Here is a 24,387-nt window from a genome sequence, read left to right on the forward strand (position 1 = left end):
CCAATTTAATGTTATTAATAGTAGTGTTACAATAAATTGAATTGTTATTCTACTGTATTTTTTATTCGGGTGCTCTTTTGACTATAAAGTATTCAATTATGACTTCAAAGTACGCTCTTTCGTGGGAGAATGGGACTACACACAAAAAGGAATAAATATAATGCACAATTACAATTACAACATATCCTTTTTATGCATCAAATTTTATTCCCTTTTGTGGGTAGTCCCATTCTCCCGCAAAAGAGTGTATTTCTGCCAAAAAGAGCATACTTTCAGCTGTGCGTGTATAGCGTTTCACCACAGACAAACAGACGTAACTCTTCATATAAATTGTTATCGTCATCTGAAAAAGGTCAGAGAACACTACTGCCATCTATTATCAGAATCGCGAGAAACGCAGTCGGCCATGATTATCATCATCATCGTCATCAACACATAAAACATTCAGCAGCATATACACTAATCAAAAGTCAAAGCGATTGAGCACTAGCGCCTCTCTTGGCACAATCGCGTAACACAGATGAATTTCAAATGAACCGTTAAACACGTAAACGACGTTGAAGTGAGAAGTGTTACGTCTGTTTGTCTGTGGTTCCACGTTCTGCCGCTCTTACTGCAACGCGACCATCCACGCTGCGATCTTCTCCTCCAGAATCTGACGTTGATGACTGCTTTAGCTGAACTCCAGTAGTTCTCAAGGGCCCCATCGAGCTTTAGAGAAGAGCCAGTCTAGAGCTGGAAATCTCTACAATAAAGATAATAGATATTGCAGGTTGCAGTGGCATGTTAACATGCATGGAATCTGGCGAGCAAATGTTGGAGAACGCCTGAAAATCTTGCAACCAGTGTTGTTGGCAATGAAAATAAAAATGTTTTGGTACTTCCTACTGGTAGTCAGTTGACTTCTGCTAATACGTCTCTGATTGTCCTATACCCAAGAGCAACATAACAAAAACCCGCCTGCAAATCGATTCCAACAGCTGCGAACACGTAGAAGCAATCTCAGCTTGGCTGGCTTATATGATGTTCAACCCGGAGTGTCTGTTAAATGCCTGTTCAGTAACGAAGAACCTTCACTTATCATTGTGAAATTTTCACACAGTAATCACACGACTTTTATAACGAATATGTATTGCTTCTTTCCAATTCTTGAGAAATTGTAAAAAATACCTTTACCTCCTGCTTCAGCAACACCGTTAGCGTAAGATATATTTAACAACCCTCACAGCTGATTGCACCATTAAGTGGGTGGCGAATGGGGTGGATATGGAAAAAAACACAAACAATTTCCCCCTCAGCATATGAGCATACCGTGCTAACACGCTCCGGCTTGAAGGAGCACAGCTCGTGTTAAACTGAACTGGACGATCCTTTCTCGCTTGATGCATTGCTTCGCTCTCGTTCGCGCGAACTGCGGCGAAACGAAACGGAGTTAGTAGAGTCTCATATTCTATATAGGTAATAATTATCAGCATCATTTGCTGTGCACCAGGACACGCTCTTTTGCATGCTGAGTACCTTAGTATTTACACAACATATCCGTTTTGTTTGCATAGAGAACTTGGAAAATGTCTCTGATTAGTGTTTTGCGAAAGCAGGGAGTTTAGGCGATTCTAGGCAAGTGAGTTGCAAAGATGGAAGATAAATTCTAGAATTTGTGATATTGTAGGTGGTGGTCACAGTGCGCTAAAAATACACATAAGCTAATTGTAAATTAATGTTTAGAGTTTGGTTTTCCTGTGAATGTGGTATGAATCGTACATAATTCTACATATCCAGAAAGTGTTAATTTCCTATCACATTTAAAGTAGATTTGGCAATCTTCTAGAAAGTTATTGATAACAGATATAACAAGTGGAAGAAAAAATGTTTCCCCACACCACCTGTATGCTGTGGAACATAAATATCGGTCGCAGAAAGTGGCAGCAAGGTCGGCGTATACTAAATGGTGAAAATGGTAATGCAAGTGAGGGTGCACGTCAACACGACGAGTTTTGGGTACAAGTTGAGAATGTCGAATTTCCCGTTCGGTTCTCGATTGTGGAAAGGATCGAAAATCAGGTAAGTACTTGTTGAGAACGTTGTAGAGATGAATACTTCCATCATAACTGAAGATTTAAGAATATCGGATATTTTAGTAATCTATAAGACTTTTATATACATATAATGATCAGAAGCTTTATGTACTCAAATTATCATACTGCTCAGTGCAACAGTTCTAGCTAACCCTAATGCATTATCAATTTCAAGCGAATTAGGACGACGTGACAGTCGGGGCCGGCATCACGTTGTTGATGCACTCCTCCTTGTTGATCAGGTGGCACGTCTTGTTCACCAGATTCATCAGTTCGTTCAGTCCGAAGGCCCAATCGTTCAGGATTTCCGAAGCGGCCTTCTTGGTCGAGAAGTGGATGATTCCGGCCGGGCGATCAGTCTTCACCGTCAACGTGCCGGCATTGACCATCCGAGAGAGATACTCCTCACACTCGCCTTCGCTCAGATCCAGCAGCTCGGCCATGCGTTTCAGGTTGATGCGGGTGTAGTAGTTGGAGATGATGCGCACATTATGCTCGATTAGGCGGTTCTTCAGTTCGGCCCAGCACTTTTTGCCGTGGGTCGACTCTTGGTTGAAGATGTCGAGCGTGTTCAGTTCGGCACCGTATACGGTACATAGGGCGTCAAAATTGATTAACTCCTTGCACATGAACAGACGAAGCAGTTCCCTATGAATGAAAAGGATTGTAAAAAAACATGTTTCAAATAAGTTCAAATCAGTCAATGTAAGAGGATTCAGTAGAAAATTCCTTTTTGAAATGGTTTCGGTGTAGGACTATGTACACATAGGCCCTTACACCTAAATTCCGTACTCTGTACTTTAGGTCAGCACTTCGCATTTTAACAAGTTCCATTCGCTACGAATTAGATCATACCGTGCTGTGCCCTTATTCCGTTCACCTAAGACAATGCGCTATGTCTAAAAGCTCTAAAAAACAGCCGTTTAGTATTTTGAAGCTGCAATTTCGCTACATAGTATCATTTGCTATATACAATTGAAAATAAAATATGTTGGGATGCATTCATAGACTTAGGTTCGAATAGTGAAAACAAACTTGAGCAATTCTGTGGTCCTAATTCCAATCATCTGAAATGACATTGTTCCTAATTCCGTTCATTCGTGTTCCTAATTCCAATCACCCGAAAAACATTTGATTTCATGGAGATGCTAATACCAGGCATCATTTTTTCACAAATCCATCTTTTCATTTATTATAATATTTCAAATAAAAAGCTTAAAATGTAATTTCCTTCCAAATTTAAAATACAATGAATGATATTTCCTTGGTATAGCCAAGTTGACTGTTTTTTCGTTTGTTTCACTTACCATTCGAGATACATATATTCAACATGAACATTGATGCTAGCTGCCCAGTTGCATTAGGTACCATAGAAAAGGACATATACGATTCCTTATCGGAGTTTTACACCTTATCCTCAACGTAATTTTGACTAGAGCCTGGATACTAGGCCTTTAATTCTGACCTTAACCTTCCAAAGCAATGTCTCTGTTTGTTTGGAATTGTTCGTACCACTGTTTCGTTCAAATGGAATATTCTTAAAAGTTTTTCTAGTTCTTTAAAGTACCGGATAACCCTACTTCTACGAAGTATTAACAGATTTCGGTAAAACATAACCTTATTTGCAGCTCAGAGAGGGCAGTTTTTTTTATAGAATTTCGCCAAGAAATTTCCGGATGAAGCTTTTAAACAAGAAAGCCGAAATTATGGATTGTGCTGTTTAAAACTGTCCGTATTCTCCGGAAACCCTTTCTTAACATTGTCCAGCATTCACTTTATAAATCATCATTAAATCATTAACTAAAAAAAACTGTATTTTCCCGGCACGAGTTGAAAAAGCAGGCAGACCGAAAGGAATTCCGTTAACGATAGGTTATGGGACCATAACCTATCGTTAACGGAATTCCTTTCGGTCTGTCTGCTTGCGGGATAGAATTTCATATGTTCACCATTCATATGGCTTCATGTACGATGTACCTTTTCTTGCTCATAGATTTTATTCTCAAACACAGAGTTTTCGGAATCCATCCTCCAAACCCAATGATCGGAATAAGGAACGAGTAGATTTAGATGTACCCTTATTCCGGTCAAGATATTTTACACTTTTCAGCATTTTCTATCGGGAAAATACAGGCAATGTTACCTGTTTTGTTTTGTTATGCTGCTATGTTTGAAATCCAAGGCAAATTTTCACTTAAAAATGCTTAAATATTATGACCAGGCATTGAAAGCGTGAGTGAAGTGGACGAGCATTGATCTAATTGAATCATAGCATCCTTTGCCAGTGAGTGAACAGCCTTGCTCAGATGGACACCAAACAATGATTATGAGCGATCGTTGCTGCGTAAACAACGAGCAACAGAGTTCGCCAAGCCAAACTTGGTATGGTATCCAGGGAAGCTACGATTGGAGCATTTGTGTTACGCTCGCTCTACTAGAATAAAACCAAAACACATCAGGTGTTCTGCTTTATTCATTCTGCTTTCAAGTAGCTGGGATGGAGGAGAGAAAGTATCGAAGCCTTCGATGCAGTGTATCAGAGTTCCATTCTTATATCGGAGGTAATTTTCCTAATGTCTGAAAAGATTTTTCTAACAGCGTGTGGTAACAACACTCATTGTTAGGTTACCAAGTGATTTGCCTCACTCAGTTGTCTCCCGTTGGTGAGCGATGAAGATCTTTAAACATAGAATCAACGAACACCAAATTTCAACGATCTAGAAAGCATCAGTGATTAGACCGCAGTAGAGCACCAAGTTGGCATGAATTTAGCCGATTTTTACTCATGATCTGATTTTTTTCATAATTTATGACAGACGTTCTTAGCAAGTGGGTTAATGAAAACAGTCAAAATGGCGCTCGTAGTGACGACCAACAAATTTTGTTTAAATTTTCACTATCATTCGCTAAAAATGACGCTGGTTTTCATTTCATTTCATGCATACATAACCATAGAAAAATACAAGGATATTTTTCTGTTGTTTTTAGACAAAAACTCTTTATTATTTATCATTTTGTCTTGCGTGAACGGAATTAGGCGCTGATTGGAATAAGGGCACAGCACGGTAGTTGACTTGAATCGAAAGTAACTTGAAGATGTCTACAATATACTTGAAGCTTTCACTGGACGCAACGGCTGGCGGATTAAGACATTGGGAATGTTTTATAAACGATTCTTCAAACCAGACTTTTCCATTACGTGTGTACAGCATCTTTGCATTATTGAAAACGTGGAGTTTAAAGATCTCTTTCAATTTAGTGATCTCTGCCGTAACTTTATTCCCAACAAAAGCCTTTTCCACATGTAGCTAGTATTCTACATTGTACACAATGTTCTCTGAAAGTGAAGTGATATTGAGGGCCAAACATTGAGCATGATACTATTAAAAAGCCTGTCGCATGTACATGAGAATTCCAGCAAACATGGGACAAATATGCGCATGATGACCTTATATTTGGAACTAAGATTATTTGTCTTAGAAATTTGCCAGAAAAAAATACTAAATTTCAATGTACGAGAATTAATGGAGCTTTGAAATTATTACGCTTTTTGACTGAGCTCAAGCGAGACAGTCATTAGTGCTCATAAAATGTTGGATATTGAATTTATTTTTCCCAAAAATCGTGGCTTGTACTACATTGAACGCGTGAAAACTCTGCTCAATATTTTCGCCAAAACGTTGGTAAAAAGAAGGAAATTTTCAGGTGTTCGATGTAGAGTAGTGCAAACCTGCTGACTGAAACTACTAGGTGTTTTTTTAAGTTGAATACTTCTTGGTTTTCTATAGGGATACAGGAGCACACTTCACAAGTTTGGGAAAAATGAGCATCACAAAAAAAAATGATATACACTCCCGGCCAAAAGTTTGGGTTCACCCTCGAAAAATATAGGCAAAAGTTTTGGTCGTATTTTCACCGTCTTACATCCGGTATTGTTAGCTTAATACAAAGAATATGAGTAGATCTTGCATCGTAGGTATTTTAAACTAACAATTTTGATTTTTTATGAGTTAAAATATTACATTAAGATACACATTTTATTTTTCTTATATTTATGTTGTAAAAATATGTGGATTTTTCTGAAAATTGAGCACAAAAAAATTCGAAATAAGAAGTGGAACGGAACCCAATTTTATCCATCTTTGAGATGCATTGATAGAATTTCAGCGAAAAAATCTAGTTTTATTTAAAAAAAAATCAAAATGTTTACTCAAGTGCATGGTAAGCATCGGCCAAAAGTTTGGGTTCACCCTTTTTTCCAGTTTAAATTTAGCCAAAATATACATTGAAGAAAGTTAGTTTCCAAACAAAACGCCAAGAACTGTACTTCAGACAATATTTGGCTAAAATTTGAAATTTGCTTTAAAAGGTGTATATTTTTAAGGTACTTCTAAAACATGTGCAATTCTCCAGAGAGATTCGAAAATCCTTCTCAACAAAGCTTGACAATGCAGATACGAACAGAAACGAATGTAAGATCAACGGTTTTTCGGAAAATTGGACAATATTGAAGCGGATGGGTATGCTAGAGCAGGCATAAGCAAACGAAGAAACTAGATATTTGGGACCAAAACGTAATAATAAGCCACAATTGTCACAACAACTATTAAGGGAACTACTGCCAAAAGCTTCAGAGACAAAGACTAAGCTCTTGGCACAATTCGGCGTTCCGGAGATTCAGAATTGTAATGAGCCAAACACAATAGATACGTTTGCGTTACGCAAACGTATCTATTGTGTTTGGCCCATAATACGATCAGTCTATTTTTTCAGCTTTGCAGCATGCGTGAAAAAAAAAAAGAAATGACAGTTGTTCGTTACTTCCGTATCGAGTGGTGTGTCCATGAAATCGTGAGTACGTTGAAATTTGGATTCCATGAGGAGTGCCCTTAACGGAATATCGTGAAGAGTGCAGAAACATTCAAACGATAATTGAAACGTTATTTGGATATAACGTGTTTGGATACTAAAGTATTGTTGACTAGCAGAATTAAACTGAAGCACGATGAGGCATACCAAATTGAATGTATTCTTGAAATTTGAATATATACGCCAAAATGTATCTGCAAAAAAAAACGAATTTTGATACTATTAATATCTGGAGAACTTCCGTAAGAAATTCTTGAGGCATTTGCTTAAAACTACTGGAGAAATCTTCATTTTTTCAGAAATTTCTAGAATTTATTCGGGAATCGCATTGGGAATACTATCGGGAACTCCTCTAGAAAATTTCTTCAAGAGTTATTTTAAAAATTAGGAAGAATTTCATCAAATATTTCCTCGAAAAATCCTTCTGAAAATTCTCTGGAAATTTTTCGAAAACCTTTGAATTACTTCGAAACTTTCCTTATTTAAACCATACGCTATTTTATAAAGAATCTTTCTAGAAATAGCTGAAGTAAATGCCGTAGAAATTGCTTAAGGCATTATTGAAAAAACTCATGAAAATATTTTCAATGCAATTTCTGAAGAAATTTCCGAAAGTACTCGTGAATGAGGAATTTCTGATGAAGAATCCAAAACAATTCAAAATACATTTTTATAGAAATAATAATGCAATAATTTGCAAAGGAATTTCTAATTCCCGAAGGAGTTTCAAAAGGAATTTCCGAAAGAATTTCTTATTGGAATCCCGAAGGAATTCCGAAAGAAATTTCTATAAACGTCGTGAAGAAATTTTTGAGGAGGAATTTCTGTGCTGAGGAAATCTGCAAAGGAATACCTGAATGAATCTCCTTTAGGAGATACTGAAATAATTTCCAAAGGTGAAGGAATATTTGAAAAAAAAATACGAATTTCCAAATATATTGCTAAAGAAATTTTCGGAGGAATTCCAAAAAAAAAATGGAAAGTTCCTAAAAATATTTGAAGTAATTTCCAAAGAATTTTTCGAAGTAGTCCCTGACGTATGTCGACCTCAACAGTAAGGCCGTCTTCAGTGTCTCGTACTTGACTCGACTTGAAGAAAATGATCGCAGCTTACACTATTTATACTATGCGTAGGTATAATAATTTATCTAGGTACATTTACTACGGTGCTTACTTCTACTCGCTTGTTGCGCTTAATGCTTAGGTATAAACTTGAAGAGCCAGGAGCTACCATTTCCTTGATCTTTATTCAACAACCGCGTTTGTACCTGTCGGTAGATTTCCAAGCTCCTTGGCCGGTGTTTGTGGAAATACATTTTGGGGTGTATTTTTGTTGGATAGAAGATAATTTGTAATCACGGAGGCATGTAAGGCGTGCGCTATGCTAGGAATTTTGTGCGGTCTGATAGGAGTGTTTTGTGCAGTGGGTCGTGTGGAAGGGTTTTTCATCCTGGCTGTGTTGGTCTGAATGCTACAAAATTCAAAGCATGGGCAGCGAATGTTGGTTTGCTTTGGTTTAACTGCCGAGTAAATTTCCACCCGAGCGTTATGGACCTAGAAGCTTTGATCCTGAAAACGATGAGGAATCTTCTGTTGCGTGTTGACTCAATGGATCTGCGTGTTGGTCAGTTTGGCGAAAATCTGGTCAGTTGGACGAAAATCTGAAAACACTGAATGGGCTAATGTCAATCTCCGCATCAGTCAGACGTGACTCAAACTTTTCAAAGAGATTGCAATAGTTCGCGATGTCGGGTCCGGCAATGCACGATCCTACTGAATTTCACACCAGTATCGAGCGTTTCAACCTCGATCAATCGCTACGGTCTAGTGCTGCCAACAACACACTTGCAGACTTGGGAGATCTAGATGTAACTCTGGATAATGATGATAGTAACAATCGTGAATTGAATGTACCGCCGAATGCTGCCGACGTCATGTTGCCTGTCGCATCAACTACGGGAACGAATGCTGAAGTCATCACGAGAACTATAAATACTGCCACCGTTTCCTCCGTCGCTGCCTCCTCCGTCACCACTTCTACCGTCAACCCCGTCGCTACTGTGATCGCTCCATCCACCGCTACCACCTACGCCACTGTCGCCTCAGGAGCTAACGCTGTTGCTGCTGTTTCGAATCGTGTTCCAACTAATTCGTCTTCAATCAACCACACAGTAGGCTTGAATCTCACCCGCTCTATGGCCCAAACCAAGATTGCCGACTGAAAGTGGTAAATATCCTGCGTCTACCAGTGCGTCAGACACCAAACGTAGAAATGATGAAATCGTTCTACGTCACACTTTTTCACATCGAACAAACGGAAGATGATATCATCGAGTATCTGCGAGAAACCATCAACGTCGACCGTTCTACGCTAAATTGTGTTAAGCTAGTGCCACGAAATAAGGATATTAACGAACTATCATTCGTATCATTTAAACTCTCTGTTTCTGAAAATCCGATAAAAAATGCTCTGTTAACGATCCGTTTTATTGACCAGAAGGTGTAGAAATTCGCGAGTTTCAGCCAAAAAACGTGAGCGTACCCTGGGACAGCATACCAAGCCGGCTAGTTCCGAAATGATTAGCGTAAGTAATGCACTTCGTAATACCAATGCACAAACTGATTCAAATACTTCTTAAGCTCCTTTGTTGTTCGATGCGCCTGCGTTTTCCCGATTCAAATTTTGAAATTTTCCCGACTGAGCTGTATCGATATAGACGAATCCAAGTAAAAATGAAGAAGACACACGACGGTGTTAACTTTGACAGATCCTACAGCACAGCATAGGAAGATCATTTTAAAATGCTTATAATAAATTCTAGACAAATTGTAATTAAAATCTGATTGATGTACAATACGGAAAAAGTTCTGAATTACATATTTAGAAGCTTATCTCAATTTTTTGTATATTTTCCAAAAATGTATCTATCATACAGTTCGGAACTTTTTCCGTATCATACATCAATCAGATTTTAATTACAATTTGTCTAGAATTTATTATAAGCATTTTAAAATGATCTTCCTATGCTGTGCTGTAGGATCTGTCAAAGTTAACACCGTCGTGTGTCTTCTTCTTATTTTTACTTGGATTCGTCTATAGGAAATGATTATTCAACAAATTCATCACTGTGGAAAAATCTGTGCGAAACAAAGTTGCCATACAAAATCTACCTCAATATTTACATGATGGCACATATAAAACATTCTAATAATGCTTTGTAAATGAAATAGCTTTGCATTCTAGATTAAATTGCAGAGTTCCAAAAAATTGGAAGGATCAGGACAAGATGAAAAATGTTGAACACAAAATTATTTCCAAAGCTAGTTTCACGAAATCCGTGTAAAACAACCCCCAGCGTGTATACATTCCTCCACTTGTGCTTACATTCCTTTTATCGTATTAACAAACCCTGTTCTAAATGATATCCTTGAATTTAGCAGCCTGCCGTCACAGCTGCTAGTTTAAAGTAATAAAATGATTTTGATTAAATACTGCAAAAGCTGTATTCCATAAAAATATGGTTTGGGACTTAACAGCTATTAGTGAACCGGCAAGTCTTGTACAATAGCAGTTTTTTCCAAAGTCCCTGATGTCCACTTTTTCAATTTGTTTGAAATGATTACAAAGGTGTCTATTTTTGAAAAATGACAAATCACGAAACAGAAAACGAAAAACAGATTTATCATTTGAACAACGCGAATATTAGGGTCCAAATGTCGAAAAAATAAAAAAATACTGATGGAGTGACAAATATTGAAAATGAAAACCAAAAATTCCCTTAAAAAGGTAGAATACATCCTGCCGAAACGTCAAGCCATTCGGAATATATTCGTTTTGATCTACCCAGAGACATAGCGCGGAGGTGAGTCAGACAAGGGCTGAAAGCCTCTTTAATAAAGATATAAAAAAAAACCCAGAGACAGAAAGCCATATCATGGAAGCAATATTATTCTATAACAGAAGTAAGCAGAGAGCCATTAAAGAACACAACACGAAATTGAAATGCTATTACGTCTTCCCAGAAGCGTCTAGGCTGAGAGTAGTTGTGATCGTCCCGTGCACATGCAGTGCGCTGGTATGAGAATCAGCTATTTCACATACAAGAACTTTTTTTTCATTTTGCCATTAGTTTTTAAATTTGTGTCACTGTAGGCTTCTAAAACAAATAAACTTTCTTTCTTCATCAACTCAAGGGCTTTAAAAAGTGACCCAATAATTTTCCCAGAGCCAAAAAAAGATTATTACAAACAATCAAGAATCTTTAAAAACTATCAAAAATTCCAGTTTTACGAAAATATTTAAATTGGCACGCTGAACATTTTGAATTTGATTAATAATTTTAATTTCAACTGAATTCCCGGTTATTTCCCGGTTTTTCCTCCCGGTTCTAACAAATTCTCGGGTGATTCCCGGTTCAGTGGTCACCCTGATTTGAAAATGAAAACTATTCTAGAGAAACATTCTAATAATTTTATGAAAATAGCACTCCATAATGCCAGGAGTTTAAATAACAACATTGAAAACTATCGCTCATTTGTAGTAAATTCAAAATTAGATGTTTCATCTGTAGTGGAAACCTGGCTCAAACCTTCTAACGCCAGCATGTCAGTAGAGCTTGAGGGCTACAAGATTATCAGTTCTGATCGTAAAAATAGGAAAAAATCAAGAGGAAGGGGAGTCGCTTTTTATTTGAGGAAAAACATCAAATACTCTGTAATCACAAAATCTGAAAAAGAAAGCGAAATTGACTATTTGTTTATCAAATTAAAACAGGCTAACTTAGTCTGTGGAGTCGTGTATAAACCCCCAGACGTTGCAATAACGAAACTCGATGCAATTTCTAGCATTGTTTCTGAAATTGCAGCTACAGAACCTAACATTCTGATGACAGGCGATTTTAACATAAATTTGAAGATAGAAAATTCTAACAATACATTGAAACTGATCGACTATTTAAGTGCATTATAGACTAACGCAAAATGAACTCCCCCAAGAAATTATGACGTTTGAGCGGGTCGCATAATGAACGCAAAATGAACTTTTGTTCGAGAAGACGACCCGCTCAAATGTCAAAATCCATCGGGTGAGTGAATTTCATGAACCTCTGCATAAGTCTATTGCCACTCATCCAACTTACCACAGGCCCGGTTCTGCATCAACCATTGATATATTTACAGGTAATGGCACTCAGAACTTGAACAACGTTTATCAATCGTCTGTGGGTGGAATCAGTGATCACGATTTCATTTGCATTGATTACAAATTTAAGCTTCCTAAAACTTGTGCTGATGTTTATTGGACACGTGATTATCACAAAATAGATCAATCCTCTTTCTTGGCAGATTTGCGCTGCGTAGATTTTGATGCTGTACTCAACTATGCAGAGATTAATGTGAAACTAAAATGCTTCAATGATCTATTTTTCGCCATTCTTGATAAGCATGCCCCGCTCAGGAAAAAAACGGTCAAAGATCCAAGCACTCCTTGGGGTCAACACTCGTATCCATCGATTGATTAAAAATCGGTCCAAAGCTTATAAATGTTGGAAACACGATAGAGAGAGTCAGAGTAAATGGAGAAATTTTACCTGTCTTCGCAACTTAACAAATCGAGAGGTCAAACGTACGAAACGAGAATATTTCTCCTCCCAACTAAGCGTTGACCTTCCTGCTAAGCAACTTTGGAAAAACATTAAACGATTAGGCTTAAAACAAACAAATAATAATATGGGTGGAGGGATGTTAATGCAGATACCCTCAATTCATTCTTTGTTGCTCACTACACACCAGTTAGCTTCAATCAAAATGATGATGTTGGAACACATCCGAATTTCTCATTTAGGTGTGTTACAAATAATGAAATACTCTCTGAGTTCGTTACTGCTTCGTGTGATGCTGTTAGTAACGATTTAATTTCGCTCAATGTTTTAAAAATGTCCTTAATACATTGAAAACATCTTCAATTATTGTATTACTTCCTCAGATTTCCCCCTCGATTGGAACATCGCACAAGTAATTCCAATAGGTAAGACTGATCACCCTGTTACTGAAAAAGACTATCGTCCAGTAAGTATTCTTTGTGCATCAAAAAATATTCGAATCATTACTCTCTAAGCAACTAAATGAGTATTTGACACACAACGATCTATTATGTACTTTCCAGTCTGGATATCGGAAATCATGCAGCACTGTGACTGCTCTTATTAAAATTGAAAACGACATTAGAGAAGCATTAGACAACAAAATTGTCACTTTATTGGCTCTTCTGGATTTCAATAAAGCATTCGATTCTATTACTCATAGACAGTTGTGCAACAAGTTGAAGTATACTTAAAATTAAGTCGTATCTATCCGACCGAATGCAATACGTTGATTTCAACAACCAACAATCCGAACTGATTCCTATCCTACGTGGGATGCCACAAGGTTCAATTCTTGGACCGTTACTATTCTCGATGTTGTACATCAAGGATCTACATTTAAATCTGTCATATTGTAGATTTCATCTATATGCAGACGACTGTCAATTATACATATCAGGAGTGCCTGATACAATATCTGAAATTGTAAATCGAATTAATTCTGACATTCAGAGTATCTTGCTATGGTGCGAGAATAACGGACTGATAGTCAACGGAGGAAAAACTCAAACGATTATTTTTCACACTAAACGTGACGTTCTTGTTAATGTACCATCAATAAGAGTGGGTAACGATATCATTGAATATTCTAATGTAGTCAGAAATCTTGGGTTAATGATGGATTCAAACTTAAACTGGACATCCCAGGTTAATACCATTTGCAGTAAAGTTTATAATGCCTTACATTCGCTTGTCTTACTGAGACATTGTACTCCCCAACATATCCGGGTTCAATTGGTTAGGTCTCTCTTAGTTCCATTGTTTGATTAAGGAGATATTTTGTTTGGCCTTGTAACTAAGAAAAATTCAAGAAAACTTAACCAGGTGTTCAATGGATTCTATGACACTGCCCCGAATGTCACTAACCCGAACGCCAGTACCCCGAAAGGCTATTGCCCCGAATAACCCGTTACCCCGAATTATCATTACCCCGAATGACCATTACCCCGAATTTGTCAAAAATTAAAAAAAAACATGTACTCACTTTCTTGCTCACTTTATTACTTTATTAGATTGCGTTTCAATAATGAAATTGAAAATAGAAACTAATCAGTCAAAAATAACATATTCAAAATAATTAAAGTATGAGTCATTTACTCACCCGTCTTATTCCGGGCTACCGCGTTGTTTAAAAAAAGGAAACATTTGCTTTTTCGCCGCATCCCGGTTAAATGCGTTCCTTTAAAGAAGTTATTTACTCTTCCACCTTATTCCGGGCAAATGCGTGCTTTAAAAGAAGGAGGCATTCACTCTTTCGCATTATTCCGGGCAAGTGCGTTCTTTAAAAGAAGGTGTCATTTACTCCCCCACTTTATTCCGGGCAGATGCGTGCCTTTAAAGAAGGAAGCATTAGTTTTAATGAAGGAAGCATTATTCCGGAGAAGCGGATGCTTTAAAAGAAGGTGTTATTTACTCTTTCACATTAAGCCCTCTGTACACCTCCCGTGAACATGAACATGAACAAGAGGTGAGAAAGAGCGATAATTTCACAGTGAACATCGTCGTGGACAATCGAGTCTAGTTGGAAGTGTTGAATTATTGCCCACGAATGCAGGCAGCAAGTAAGTGTGCAGTAGTAAACGAAGAAAATAAAAATGAAACATATTGTCGCATATATGTATATGAATTATTTGAGTGGGTAATCTACGGAACGATATTGATCAAGTTGATTAATTTTAATCATCTTTTCGTTTAAATGTTCAGGAATTTTGTTATGAAAAGCCAGTAGGTACATGTACTTAATGATTTCTGAATGGCAAATTTTCAACTGTGCTACCAAATGTATACATTTTGCACCGTTCAAAGCTGAATTAACAAGTTCCGGTGATCAATTGACCTGAATCCAAATATTATCTTTCGATTGGTTCGCATCAAAGGAGTTTTGGCAAAACTACCCACGAAGCATGTAATTCACATGATTCATTCTGTTCCACACATTAATACAATAATGTTCAATTATGCAATTATAGTTAAGAAAATACAAATTTACGAAAAGAGAAGTAATTTCTTCTAATTTTCTATCTAGTGACTTCTATCCCATTTGAACGTTTGATTTTTACATGTAGTATCAATTTTAATTTGATGATGAGTTTTTTATATTTTTTACTTTTGCTAGATATCATTTTTGACTTTCTATTTTGGCTTACATTTGTTTAATACTTTTCTTCATCTCATTTTTGTTTTAATTTATTATTCATTTGTTCGAATAGTGTTAATTACTGTTTGAATATTTGACCAGTTCGCCAATAAAAAAACCCAATTTTTGCTCAAGTTTTCGTGTATTAAATTCAATTGATCACGTATCGTATATCCGTACCGTATTTAATTGTTGTGTTTACTTTTGAAAGTCTTAATATGTATTCAATAATTCATTATCATCATTATCCAAAGTCATTATCCAAATTATGTAAATTACTCACATAAACTGTTTCAAATGAACAACTTCATTGAATAAACTAATATAGGTATACCTAATCACAAACATTCTGAATGATAATTAATATTAATATCTGTACCTCGTGGATGGTCATAACGCAAAGAGCATACGAGCATGTGTGTACCAAAAAACGAGGGCAGACAGACAGGCAGGATGAAAACGACAGAGAGGCAATCTACACATCTTGTTAGATTCTTCATTCTCCCTGTATTGCTGTGGTGGATATATGGCGTATATGGTGTATATATCAGAGAGGAGAGAAGCTTTCTCTGGTAAATGTGGTTAAAAAATTCCGCGGAGCTCGTTCACGTTCGAATGGCAAAAGCATTCTGAAAATCGGTTCACCGTGAACGACAGAGACGATGCACAAGCATATCGGAAGCATATCAAATGATTCGGTAGTAGCAAAGCAGAAAAAGTATGCCAAGCATTTATAACCAATATAGCTAAGACTTTGAATAAACAAAAGAATTAATAACTAAATAAATGACTTCAAATTAATGGGTTGATAAATTAAAAACATGAACAATCGATTAAATTACAAAATTATTGATTTGAAAACCTAATAAGTGGATAATTTTTTAGATTAATAAATTCAGAAATGAATGAATTTATAAATTATCGAATAAAACAAAATAAATATAATAAAATAATCAAAAATAAAATAGTAAAATAATAAAAAATATTTCATAATAAGTTTATAAAGGTATTTTAATAAATGATTAAATTAACAAATTGATAAATAAACAAATTTATAAATTTATAAATCAATGAAATAATAAATTAATAAATTGATGAATAAAAAATTGATAAATTAATCAATTAATAATTAATAAATTACTAAACTGCCGCTGCAAGCATAACTGTCCAATATTTACATGATTTGCTATCTATATGGAAAAGTTTTGCTGTTATGAACAGTAAATTAATAAATTAAAAAGAAATTAATAAACTAATCACTCAAAAATCTAATATATCAACAACAAAAAATAATAAATCAATAAATTTCTTTTGAAACCTAGTAAATCAGTGACTTAATAAATAAGCAAATGAACAAATTATAATTAATGAACAATAATGATGTTGTTGTAAAAAATACAAAATACAAAAAAAATGATATTTTTTCCTTCATTGCACATTAGGTAATCCGCTTTCAAAAGAGGAAAAAATAATAACTTTCTTTACCGACAACTTACAGAAGAGATTAATGGCTTATTCAAAAAGAAATTTTCCAAAGAATTTAAGAATCAAGAACGTGGAACACTTCTGTATGTAGTTATGAGGCTCGTTTTGCCCCAATGTCCCATACATCACGAGTTTATACATTTTTTTGTCATTTTATCTTTAGGACATTGCTCTAAAATTGTGTTTATTTCTTCACTGTGGATCGACAGAAGGGCACTACATATATTTTGCTGGAAAAAGTTGAAAATTTCAGGGATTTTGGTGTTTAATAAGCGTCAAAATGCATTTTATTTGAATCTCCGGCCGCGTCAATTTGAAATCGTCGCAAAGCAAATTGTCGCCAGCAAACATGGCCATAAGATCTGTCAGATCAACTACGAACAAAATTGTTTGATTTAAAATAAAGATATTGGCGACGATTTTAAAGGTGCATAAAAAGTGATCGACGCGATTTGTTACCAGCGAAACTGAAAATATTATTAATTTAAATGATATTTTCCAATGATATAATGAAAATAACAAATAATCATATATTTCATTGAATGTATTGAATTATAGGGGACTTTGGGGCCATACAAGTCTAAAAGCTCATTAAATATATTTTTTTTACAAAATAGGATAAATTTTTCACGGACGACAGAGGAGAATGAGAGCTTATTTAAAAGAAAATTTTCAAAGATATTCAGTGAGTGATTTTTTATAGACGCGGGAAACTACTGTATGTAAACCGTCTAAGACGAATTAAGTACTGTCCATTTAATTCCACCAGTTAATTTTCGTTATCTTTGCAGATACGTATTTCGACCACAACTGTGTGTCGTCTTCAGTGTCTTGTACTTGACTCGAGTCAAGTACAAGACACTGAAGACGACCACACAGTTGTGGTCGAAATACGTATCTGCAAAGATAACGAAAATTAACTGGTGGAATTAAATGGACAGTACTTAATTCGTCTTAGACGGTTTAATACATTCCACTAAACGAGCTTAATATATTTTTCTGATACTGTATGTAGTTATTGAGCTCGTTTTACTCCAATGTCCCATAAATCAATTTTATTCATATTTTTCGTCTTTTCATCTTTAATATATTGTACTAAAATTGTGTTTTCCTCTTCATTGTGGATCCTCAAAAAGCACTATACATATTTTGTTGTCAAAAGTTGAAAATTAAAGTGTTTTTGGGGTAAAATAATCATCAAAGCGCATTTTTGTGAATTTATTTTTAATATAAAATAAGCTTCTGAGCTTGTTGACCTCAAAAACACTCGAATCCATTTTTTCAATGCAATATACGAGTATTTGTTATTTTCATAGTATAATTGACAAATTATTGAACTATATAATTGCATAGAGGAATTTGGGCGAAAAGGCATGAGAAAAGAATATTTCGATCTCATCCTATCTATTGTCACATCGACTCTCAAATAATATGATAACTCTTGTCTATTTGTGCGATCGGGTATGGTTTGGAAATGTTCGACATCGGCTCTATCAAGAAGTATTTAAAATTGTATTTAATCCAATAAATCACAAAACAAAACATTTGCGAAATGATTTACTTCATTGGTTATTGTTTCACAAACATTTATCAATGTCTGTACAACATTTTTGGAAAATAATATCAACAATTATCTGTAAATATTATTTATTTTTACAGAATACATGAAAAATTTACATAAAACGCACTTTGATGCCTATTTGACCTTCCCTTAAATTTCTAACTATTGTCATATTTAGTGCACCTCTATGGATCCACAGTGAAGAGATGAACACATTTTAGAGAAATTTCCTAAAGATAAAATATAGAAAAAATATGAAAACTCGTTGGAATTTGTGTTGGGAATCCTACGCCTTTGATCGCAAGGCTAACTGGAGACCCGTATAAATTAATATAATTTAATAAAAATAAAACACCAATAAAAAACCAAATCTTCCAGTCGTATTTCTTTTGTACATAAATTAACTATTACATCAAATATAAATCTTAAAATAAAAAAAATAAAATTATGAATAAATACAATGGTTTCTAGTTAGCCTTGCCAGTAAAGGCGGATTATTCTCGATTTTCGTTGCGGTCTAAAAGTTTTTTTTCGGGTTTTCGGCAATCTCGACTCACTGGGTATAGCATATCTTTGTACTTGCAACATAAGACACATATCCATGCAATGGACGGGTACAGAATAGAAACATCAAATAATAACTGTTGAAATGTTAATGGAAATTGAGTAAAGAAGCAGGCCAAGATTCAGTGGTAATATAGAGCCATTGAAGAGGAAGAAGAAGAAGAAGAAGAAGAAGAAGAAGAAGAATGAATTAATTTTTTTATGAATGAAGTAATCTATCTATGAAAATATAAATTTTTCGATTGAATATACGAATGATTGAAGTATTCAAATAAAAAAATATTTAAAAAGAAAAAATAATATTACCAAATAATAAAAAAGAAATACAATTCATTTATGAGAAACTACTGAGTTAGTTTCCTTCCGACCAAACCGATACGAGTACTAAAATGAGCGACAGCGACACAAAGCAGGAACCCACCGAAACCGATTCAACGAGAACAGTAAACACTCTCGGTCGGTGTGAACTCCCAATCCAAATCAATCTATTCTCCATGTATTTTTGAATTCACCACAGCTCCACGTTCATGTTCACCGTCGCGTTTACACTTGCGATGAGTTCACCGCAGATACGATTTCACGATGATTTCACAGGCATGACCGTGGAATGCTCATAAATCTGATATTATTGATGTTTTTCATGTTTTTATGCATCTCACTACTAAATGCAGCATCTGCCTTTCATTTTAACATGATTCCCTCACGATTTGAGTATGTATCAAGAAGTTATTATCGAAAAACAGTTTGTTCACGTTCACGTTCACGGGAGGTGTAAAATGCGCTTTAGTTCGGGAAAATGCGTGTTTTAAAAGGAGGAGGCGTTCACTGTTTGTGCAGGACTCTTTATTTTGGGCAAGCACGTGCTTCAAAGGATGTCTTTTACTTTCCCACTGATGTGTGCTTTAAAAGAAGGGGAAATTCATTCTTTCGCATGATTCCAGGCAAGCACGTGCTTTAAAAGAAGGTGTCATTTATTCTCCCTCCTTTTTCCGGAGAGATGCGTGCTTTAAAATAAGGAGGCATTCACTTCCTCGCATTATTCTGGGCAAGCACGCTTTACAAGGAGACATTCACTCTCCCATCTCATTCCGGGCAAGTGCATAATTTGAAAGAAAAAAGTAATTTACTCTCTCGCCTTGTCCCGGGTAAGTGCGTTTATTGTACTAAGCGCATTAACATTAATTGTTGCTGAAGATATTAATATCCGTTCCATAGACAGGACATGTATTAAAGAAAAAGAAATAATTGCTTATACTGAAAGTCACATCACAAATTTCTCGTGAAGGTCGTGAAGCCAGATTTGCTTTCATTCTCTTTGTTGGTCTCTATATAAGCACCGTCTGTGGCAAGGTCTCTGGCATTCGCTCTTTCGCATTAACCCGAACGTTCCCGGCTCAAATATTAGGATAATTGTTAGCATATGCAAAAGTAATAATTAAAATTATTGCGTAATATATTTATATGATTTTCGGGGTAATGGCCTTTCTGGGTAGTGGTCATTCGGGGTAGTGGAATATTCGGGGTAGTGACCTTTCGGGGTACTGGCGTTCGGGGTAGTGACATTCGGGGCAGTGACATTCGGGTTAGTGTCATAGAACCGTTCAATGCAGCCACCAGATATGCATTTAGTCTTAAAAAGTTCGACCATATATCTAATTATAAAAAGGCAATACTTGGATGTGATTTTTCAAGTCATTTAAAGCTTAGAATCTGTATCCAAATATTCAAAATTATAAACGACCCTCCAATTTACCTTCGAGATGTCTTCAGACATGCACGCTCTTCAAGAAGTTCATTACCCATCGTTCCTAGATGCCTTTCAAATAGTTTAAAACAATCTTATCGTTTACGAGCCATACAAATTTGGAATGATCTACCTCGAAAACAAAGGAGTGAAAGAAGTTTTTCTACTTTTAAAAGAAATTTGAATAATTTATTTATTTAGTCATTGGTATTAGATGTTGCATAGTAGCATAAGCTTTGAAAATCAGTAGCTGATTATTTGTGTTACTATATGGAGTTTGTTAATAAATAAGTAAATAAATAAATAATTTAAGTCAGTATACGAAAAAAATGTGGGATCTGAAATAGAATTCGTTCTACTAATTATATCATGATGTTTGATACTGGTGCACTATTTTTTCAAATAGACTTAAAATAAATGAAAAAGTCACTAAAAAGTGAGGTGCTACTAGCCCTGCGATAGTCTAAATTAAATGTTCTGATTGTTATTCTGTCTCTTGTCTTACCGTCTATCGATGGTCACTAGTCTAAAGATTTGCGCCAGAATTATCTAATATCAGTCTCCTGTTCCTTAATTTTATTTAATTCGACTATCTGTCATTTAGTGTGTTATAAGCAAGGATGTTAACGATCATTCAGTAATTTGCGTTCGATCATTTAGTAGTTTGTCAATAACACATTCCAGAAGCTGAATTTCAAACTATGTTGTATGGTAGACTTCTAGTGCGAAGGTTTTTCTACAACTTTGCCTAATGGTTCGTTATTAGAATTCAATTAATAACGGAGTTAGAGCGCTAGTTGCAGTAACTTGAACTAAATGATTGGAATTTTGTTATCATTTAGTCTAAGTTACTGAAACTATAGCTATAACTCCGTTTCTAGTGGAATTCAAACAACGAACCATTGGGCAGAGTTGTAGAAAAACCTTCGCACTAGAAGTCCACCATACAACATATTTTGAAATTCAGCTTCTGGAATGTGTTATTGACAAACTACTAAATGATCGAACGCAAATTACTGAATGATCGTTAACATCCTTGGTTATAAGGTAAAGGTCAACTCGCGCGCTCGCTCCGGTCCACTTTGTTGCTCTGCCGAGTTCATTCAGCCTTTTGTAATTCGGCCTTTCGTAGTAGACCCGTTACCACAGATATTGATTTGAGACTAATCACTATCTCCTAGATGGAAACAATGCACTCTCCAATAGTCGAGATCTGTCCGGGCTACGAATGCTGACGAATGCGACCTCTCATAGGTGCCACGGGAGTTTTTTTTTGGGATTATTAGTGGAAGGTTATAACAGTAGAAATTGTTTTGGTAGAACGTGAAAAACAGAAAGAACCTAATTAGAAATACAAAGTACCGTCGTGCGGGGCTTCTTTTGACTCCGGGGGCTACTTTGGATTTTTGATTTTCTAGAAAAATTAAATTGAAAAAATATCAAATTTGAAACAGAAAGTTGCAATTCAACTATCAGCAAGACATCCGAATGTTGATAATGGCCATTTGATAGAAATTCACGCTGTAATTCTTGTTTCAAAATGTCCAAAGTAGCCCCCGATTTGTCAAAAGAAACCCCGCACGACGGTAGGGAAGGGACAAGCATGGAGTTGAACCCACGTCTTCTGTATGTGCGCAAAATGAAACTCACAAAATTGACAAAACAGGCGTACAAAAACTGCGTAAAGAAATTTTCTCTTAAAAAAGTATTCGAAATCCGCGTTTTTTTTCAGGAAATTGCTTTTGATGCATGACACATGACATACCAATATTTTCTACTGAATCTAGAGGTTTATGAAGTTTGATAATTAAATGATGTGTACTACTTCTTATACATCCATTAAATATTATTTGTCCAGATCTTCTTATATTATCAAACGTTAAAAATCAGATGGTTCAGGTCTCCAACCACCCCACCACCCATGTGGTTCATTGTGGAGTGGTGGTGTAATTTGTTGTGTGAGAAAGGCAAAGAAGATAAAATGCTTTAAATTGAGCTTATTGCGCAAATCGGGTACAGAAATAGGGTGGATGTACCAATCGTCGTCATACTTAATAACAACTATTTTTAATAAATAAATAAAAAAAAACATGTGCATGGTGTTGATATGTCAAACGAAAGGTTTCCATTCCTGCTCCTTAGAACAAATGTGAAAACCGCAATAAAATTTGTGTTTGTGCCCAAAATCCATAATAGGAAATCATGTACCAGTTCTGGCACTATTCTTAATTTTGATTCCTACTATGGCAAATTCCATTGTTTTCTTATGGGATTGGCCATAATGGGACTACTAGTGCGACAACTGGTGCAAAGGCCGCCAAAAATTAAGCAAAATCAATTTTTACTGGTGCTATAACCACGACTGGTACATCCAGAGTTAAAGTAAACAGCATCCGATGAAAATGGGTTTTGATAAGATTTACATGGTGATCGTCGATTGGGATTGCTAAACATTCCGATTCTTGAGCCCCCTGGATTATAAACTAGTTTAATAATGTTACAGAGCAGTGGTAGTTCAAATAGACATATCGCAGAGAATATTACAGCATAAATCGACTTACTTGTACACGGGTAGCTCTTCCAGCAGTTTGTTCTTAGATAAATTATGCATCATGTCAACCTGCTCATTATCATATGGGGACAAAATGCAGTACAACACGGCGTAGATCATCATCTTCTGACGCCTCTCGGTTTCCTTCGCAATTAGCTCCGAATCAACCACCGCCAAATAATGCCTCGAAGTCTTAATGAAAGACGAATCCTTGTCCAAGCGAATCTAAAAATAAATTTCATTTACTGAAAATTCAAGCTCAATCAAAGCACCATTTTTTACCATCAGATCGTAATACTTCAGCTTCAGATCTTGCTGCTCGGCATCGTTGAAAAATTTGATGCTAATCTTCTTGGCGATGATCTGGGTTCGGACAAAGTCCTGCTTGGCCAAGCACAGCCGCATCTGTTCCAGGATCAGCTCGACCTTTTCTCGCTTATTCATCGAGCCGTATGTCTCCACCTGCAGTTCCTCCATAATGGACGCCGCGCCCGTAACGTCCCCATCGCTTTCCTTGATGTCGGCCAACATCTTCGTCAGTCGCGCTCGCTCAACCTCGACGTAGATCTTGCCTTCGGTCACCGTCCGCAGCGTGTCGATGAGCTTAAGCTTGGTTTCCTTGTCGGGCGTTTTGTCCACGTAGGTACAGCATTCCTGCACCATTTTGGCCACGGCTTGTTTCGACTGGGAGCGACGCTTCACCAGGATCGTGATATACTCATTCAAATAGTTCCAGTTACCAGCCTCGAAGCAAATTTGCACAATTGCTATCAGAACCCTGGAACTGGACACCATGTCGGCACCGATTCGAGTCTGTTTTTCCAGCTGAAGCAACGTTTCCAACGCCTCGTTGAATTTGCTCTCGGTCTTGGCCATCTCCTTGCACAGGGGGATCTTTTCATCGCAAGTGACCGAGTAGTCCACTTCCATCTTGACGATGCGACCCTCAAACGCATTTATGTCCATGTTTTGATCCATGATGATCTATGGGGGAGACAAGAGCAAGTCCATAGACAGGATGACGAAGGGGAATATGCAGTCGCGAAACAAAAGATATTACACAGTGTATCTACGAATATTCATCAAAAAACCACTACTTACCGAAATTAAATTCGTTACAGTACTGAAACAGTAATAGGAGTAATTACTTAAATACTGTTCTACTGTTAATTTTTCTGTTTTAAAGACTTTTTGCAACTAACCCGGATAAACAGAACGAACATGAGCAAGCGAAATCGGAATCCAAAAGCAGTTTGACCAG

General features: G+C 36.2%; 1 protein-coding gene across 1 annotated transcript; it reads right to left on the reverse strand.

Moving 5' to 3' along the window:
- Positions 1 to 2,151: 2,151 nt before the first annotated feature.
- LOC134215003 (26S proteasome non-ATPase regulatory subunit 12) lies at positions 2,152 to 24,387 on the reverse strand. The gene is made up of 4 exons (XM_062694269.1): positions 24,228 to 24,387; positions 23,409 to 24,110; positions 23,137 to 23,351; positions 2,152 to 2,723 (listed from the first exon to the last, which is right to left on the reverse strand). Exons 2-4 carry the CDS (start codon positions 24,102 to 24,104, stop codon positions 2,255 to 2,257), a joined length of 1,380 nt encoding a protein of 459 aa, XP_062550253.1. The 5' UTR covers positions 24,105 to 24,110; positions 24,228 to 24,387; the 3' UTR covers positions 2,152 to 2,254.

The sequence above is a fragment of the Armigeres subalbatus genome, chromosome 2 (genome assembly GCF_024139115.2).
Source record: "Armigeres subalbatus isolate Guangzhou_Male chromosome 2, GZ_Asu_2, whole genome shotgun sequence".
Lineage (NCBI taxonomy): Eukaryota > Metazoa > Arthropoda > Insecta > Diptera > Culicidae > Armigeres > Armigeres subalbatus.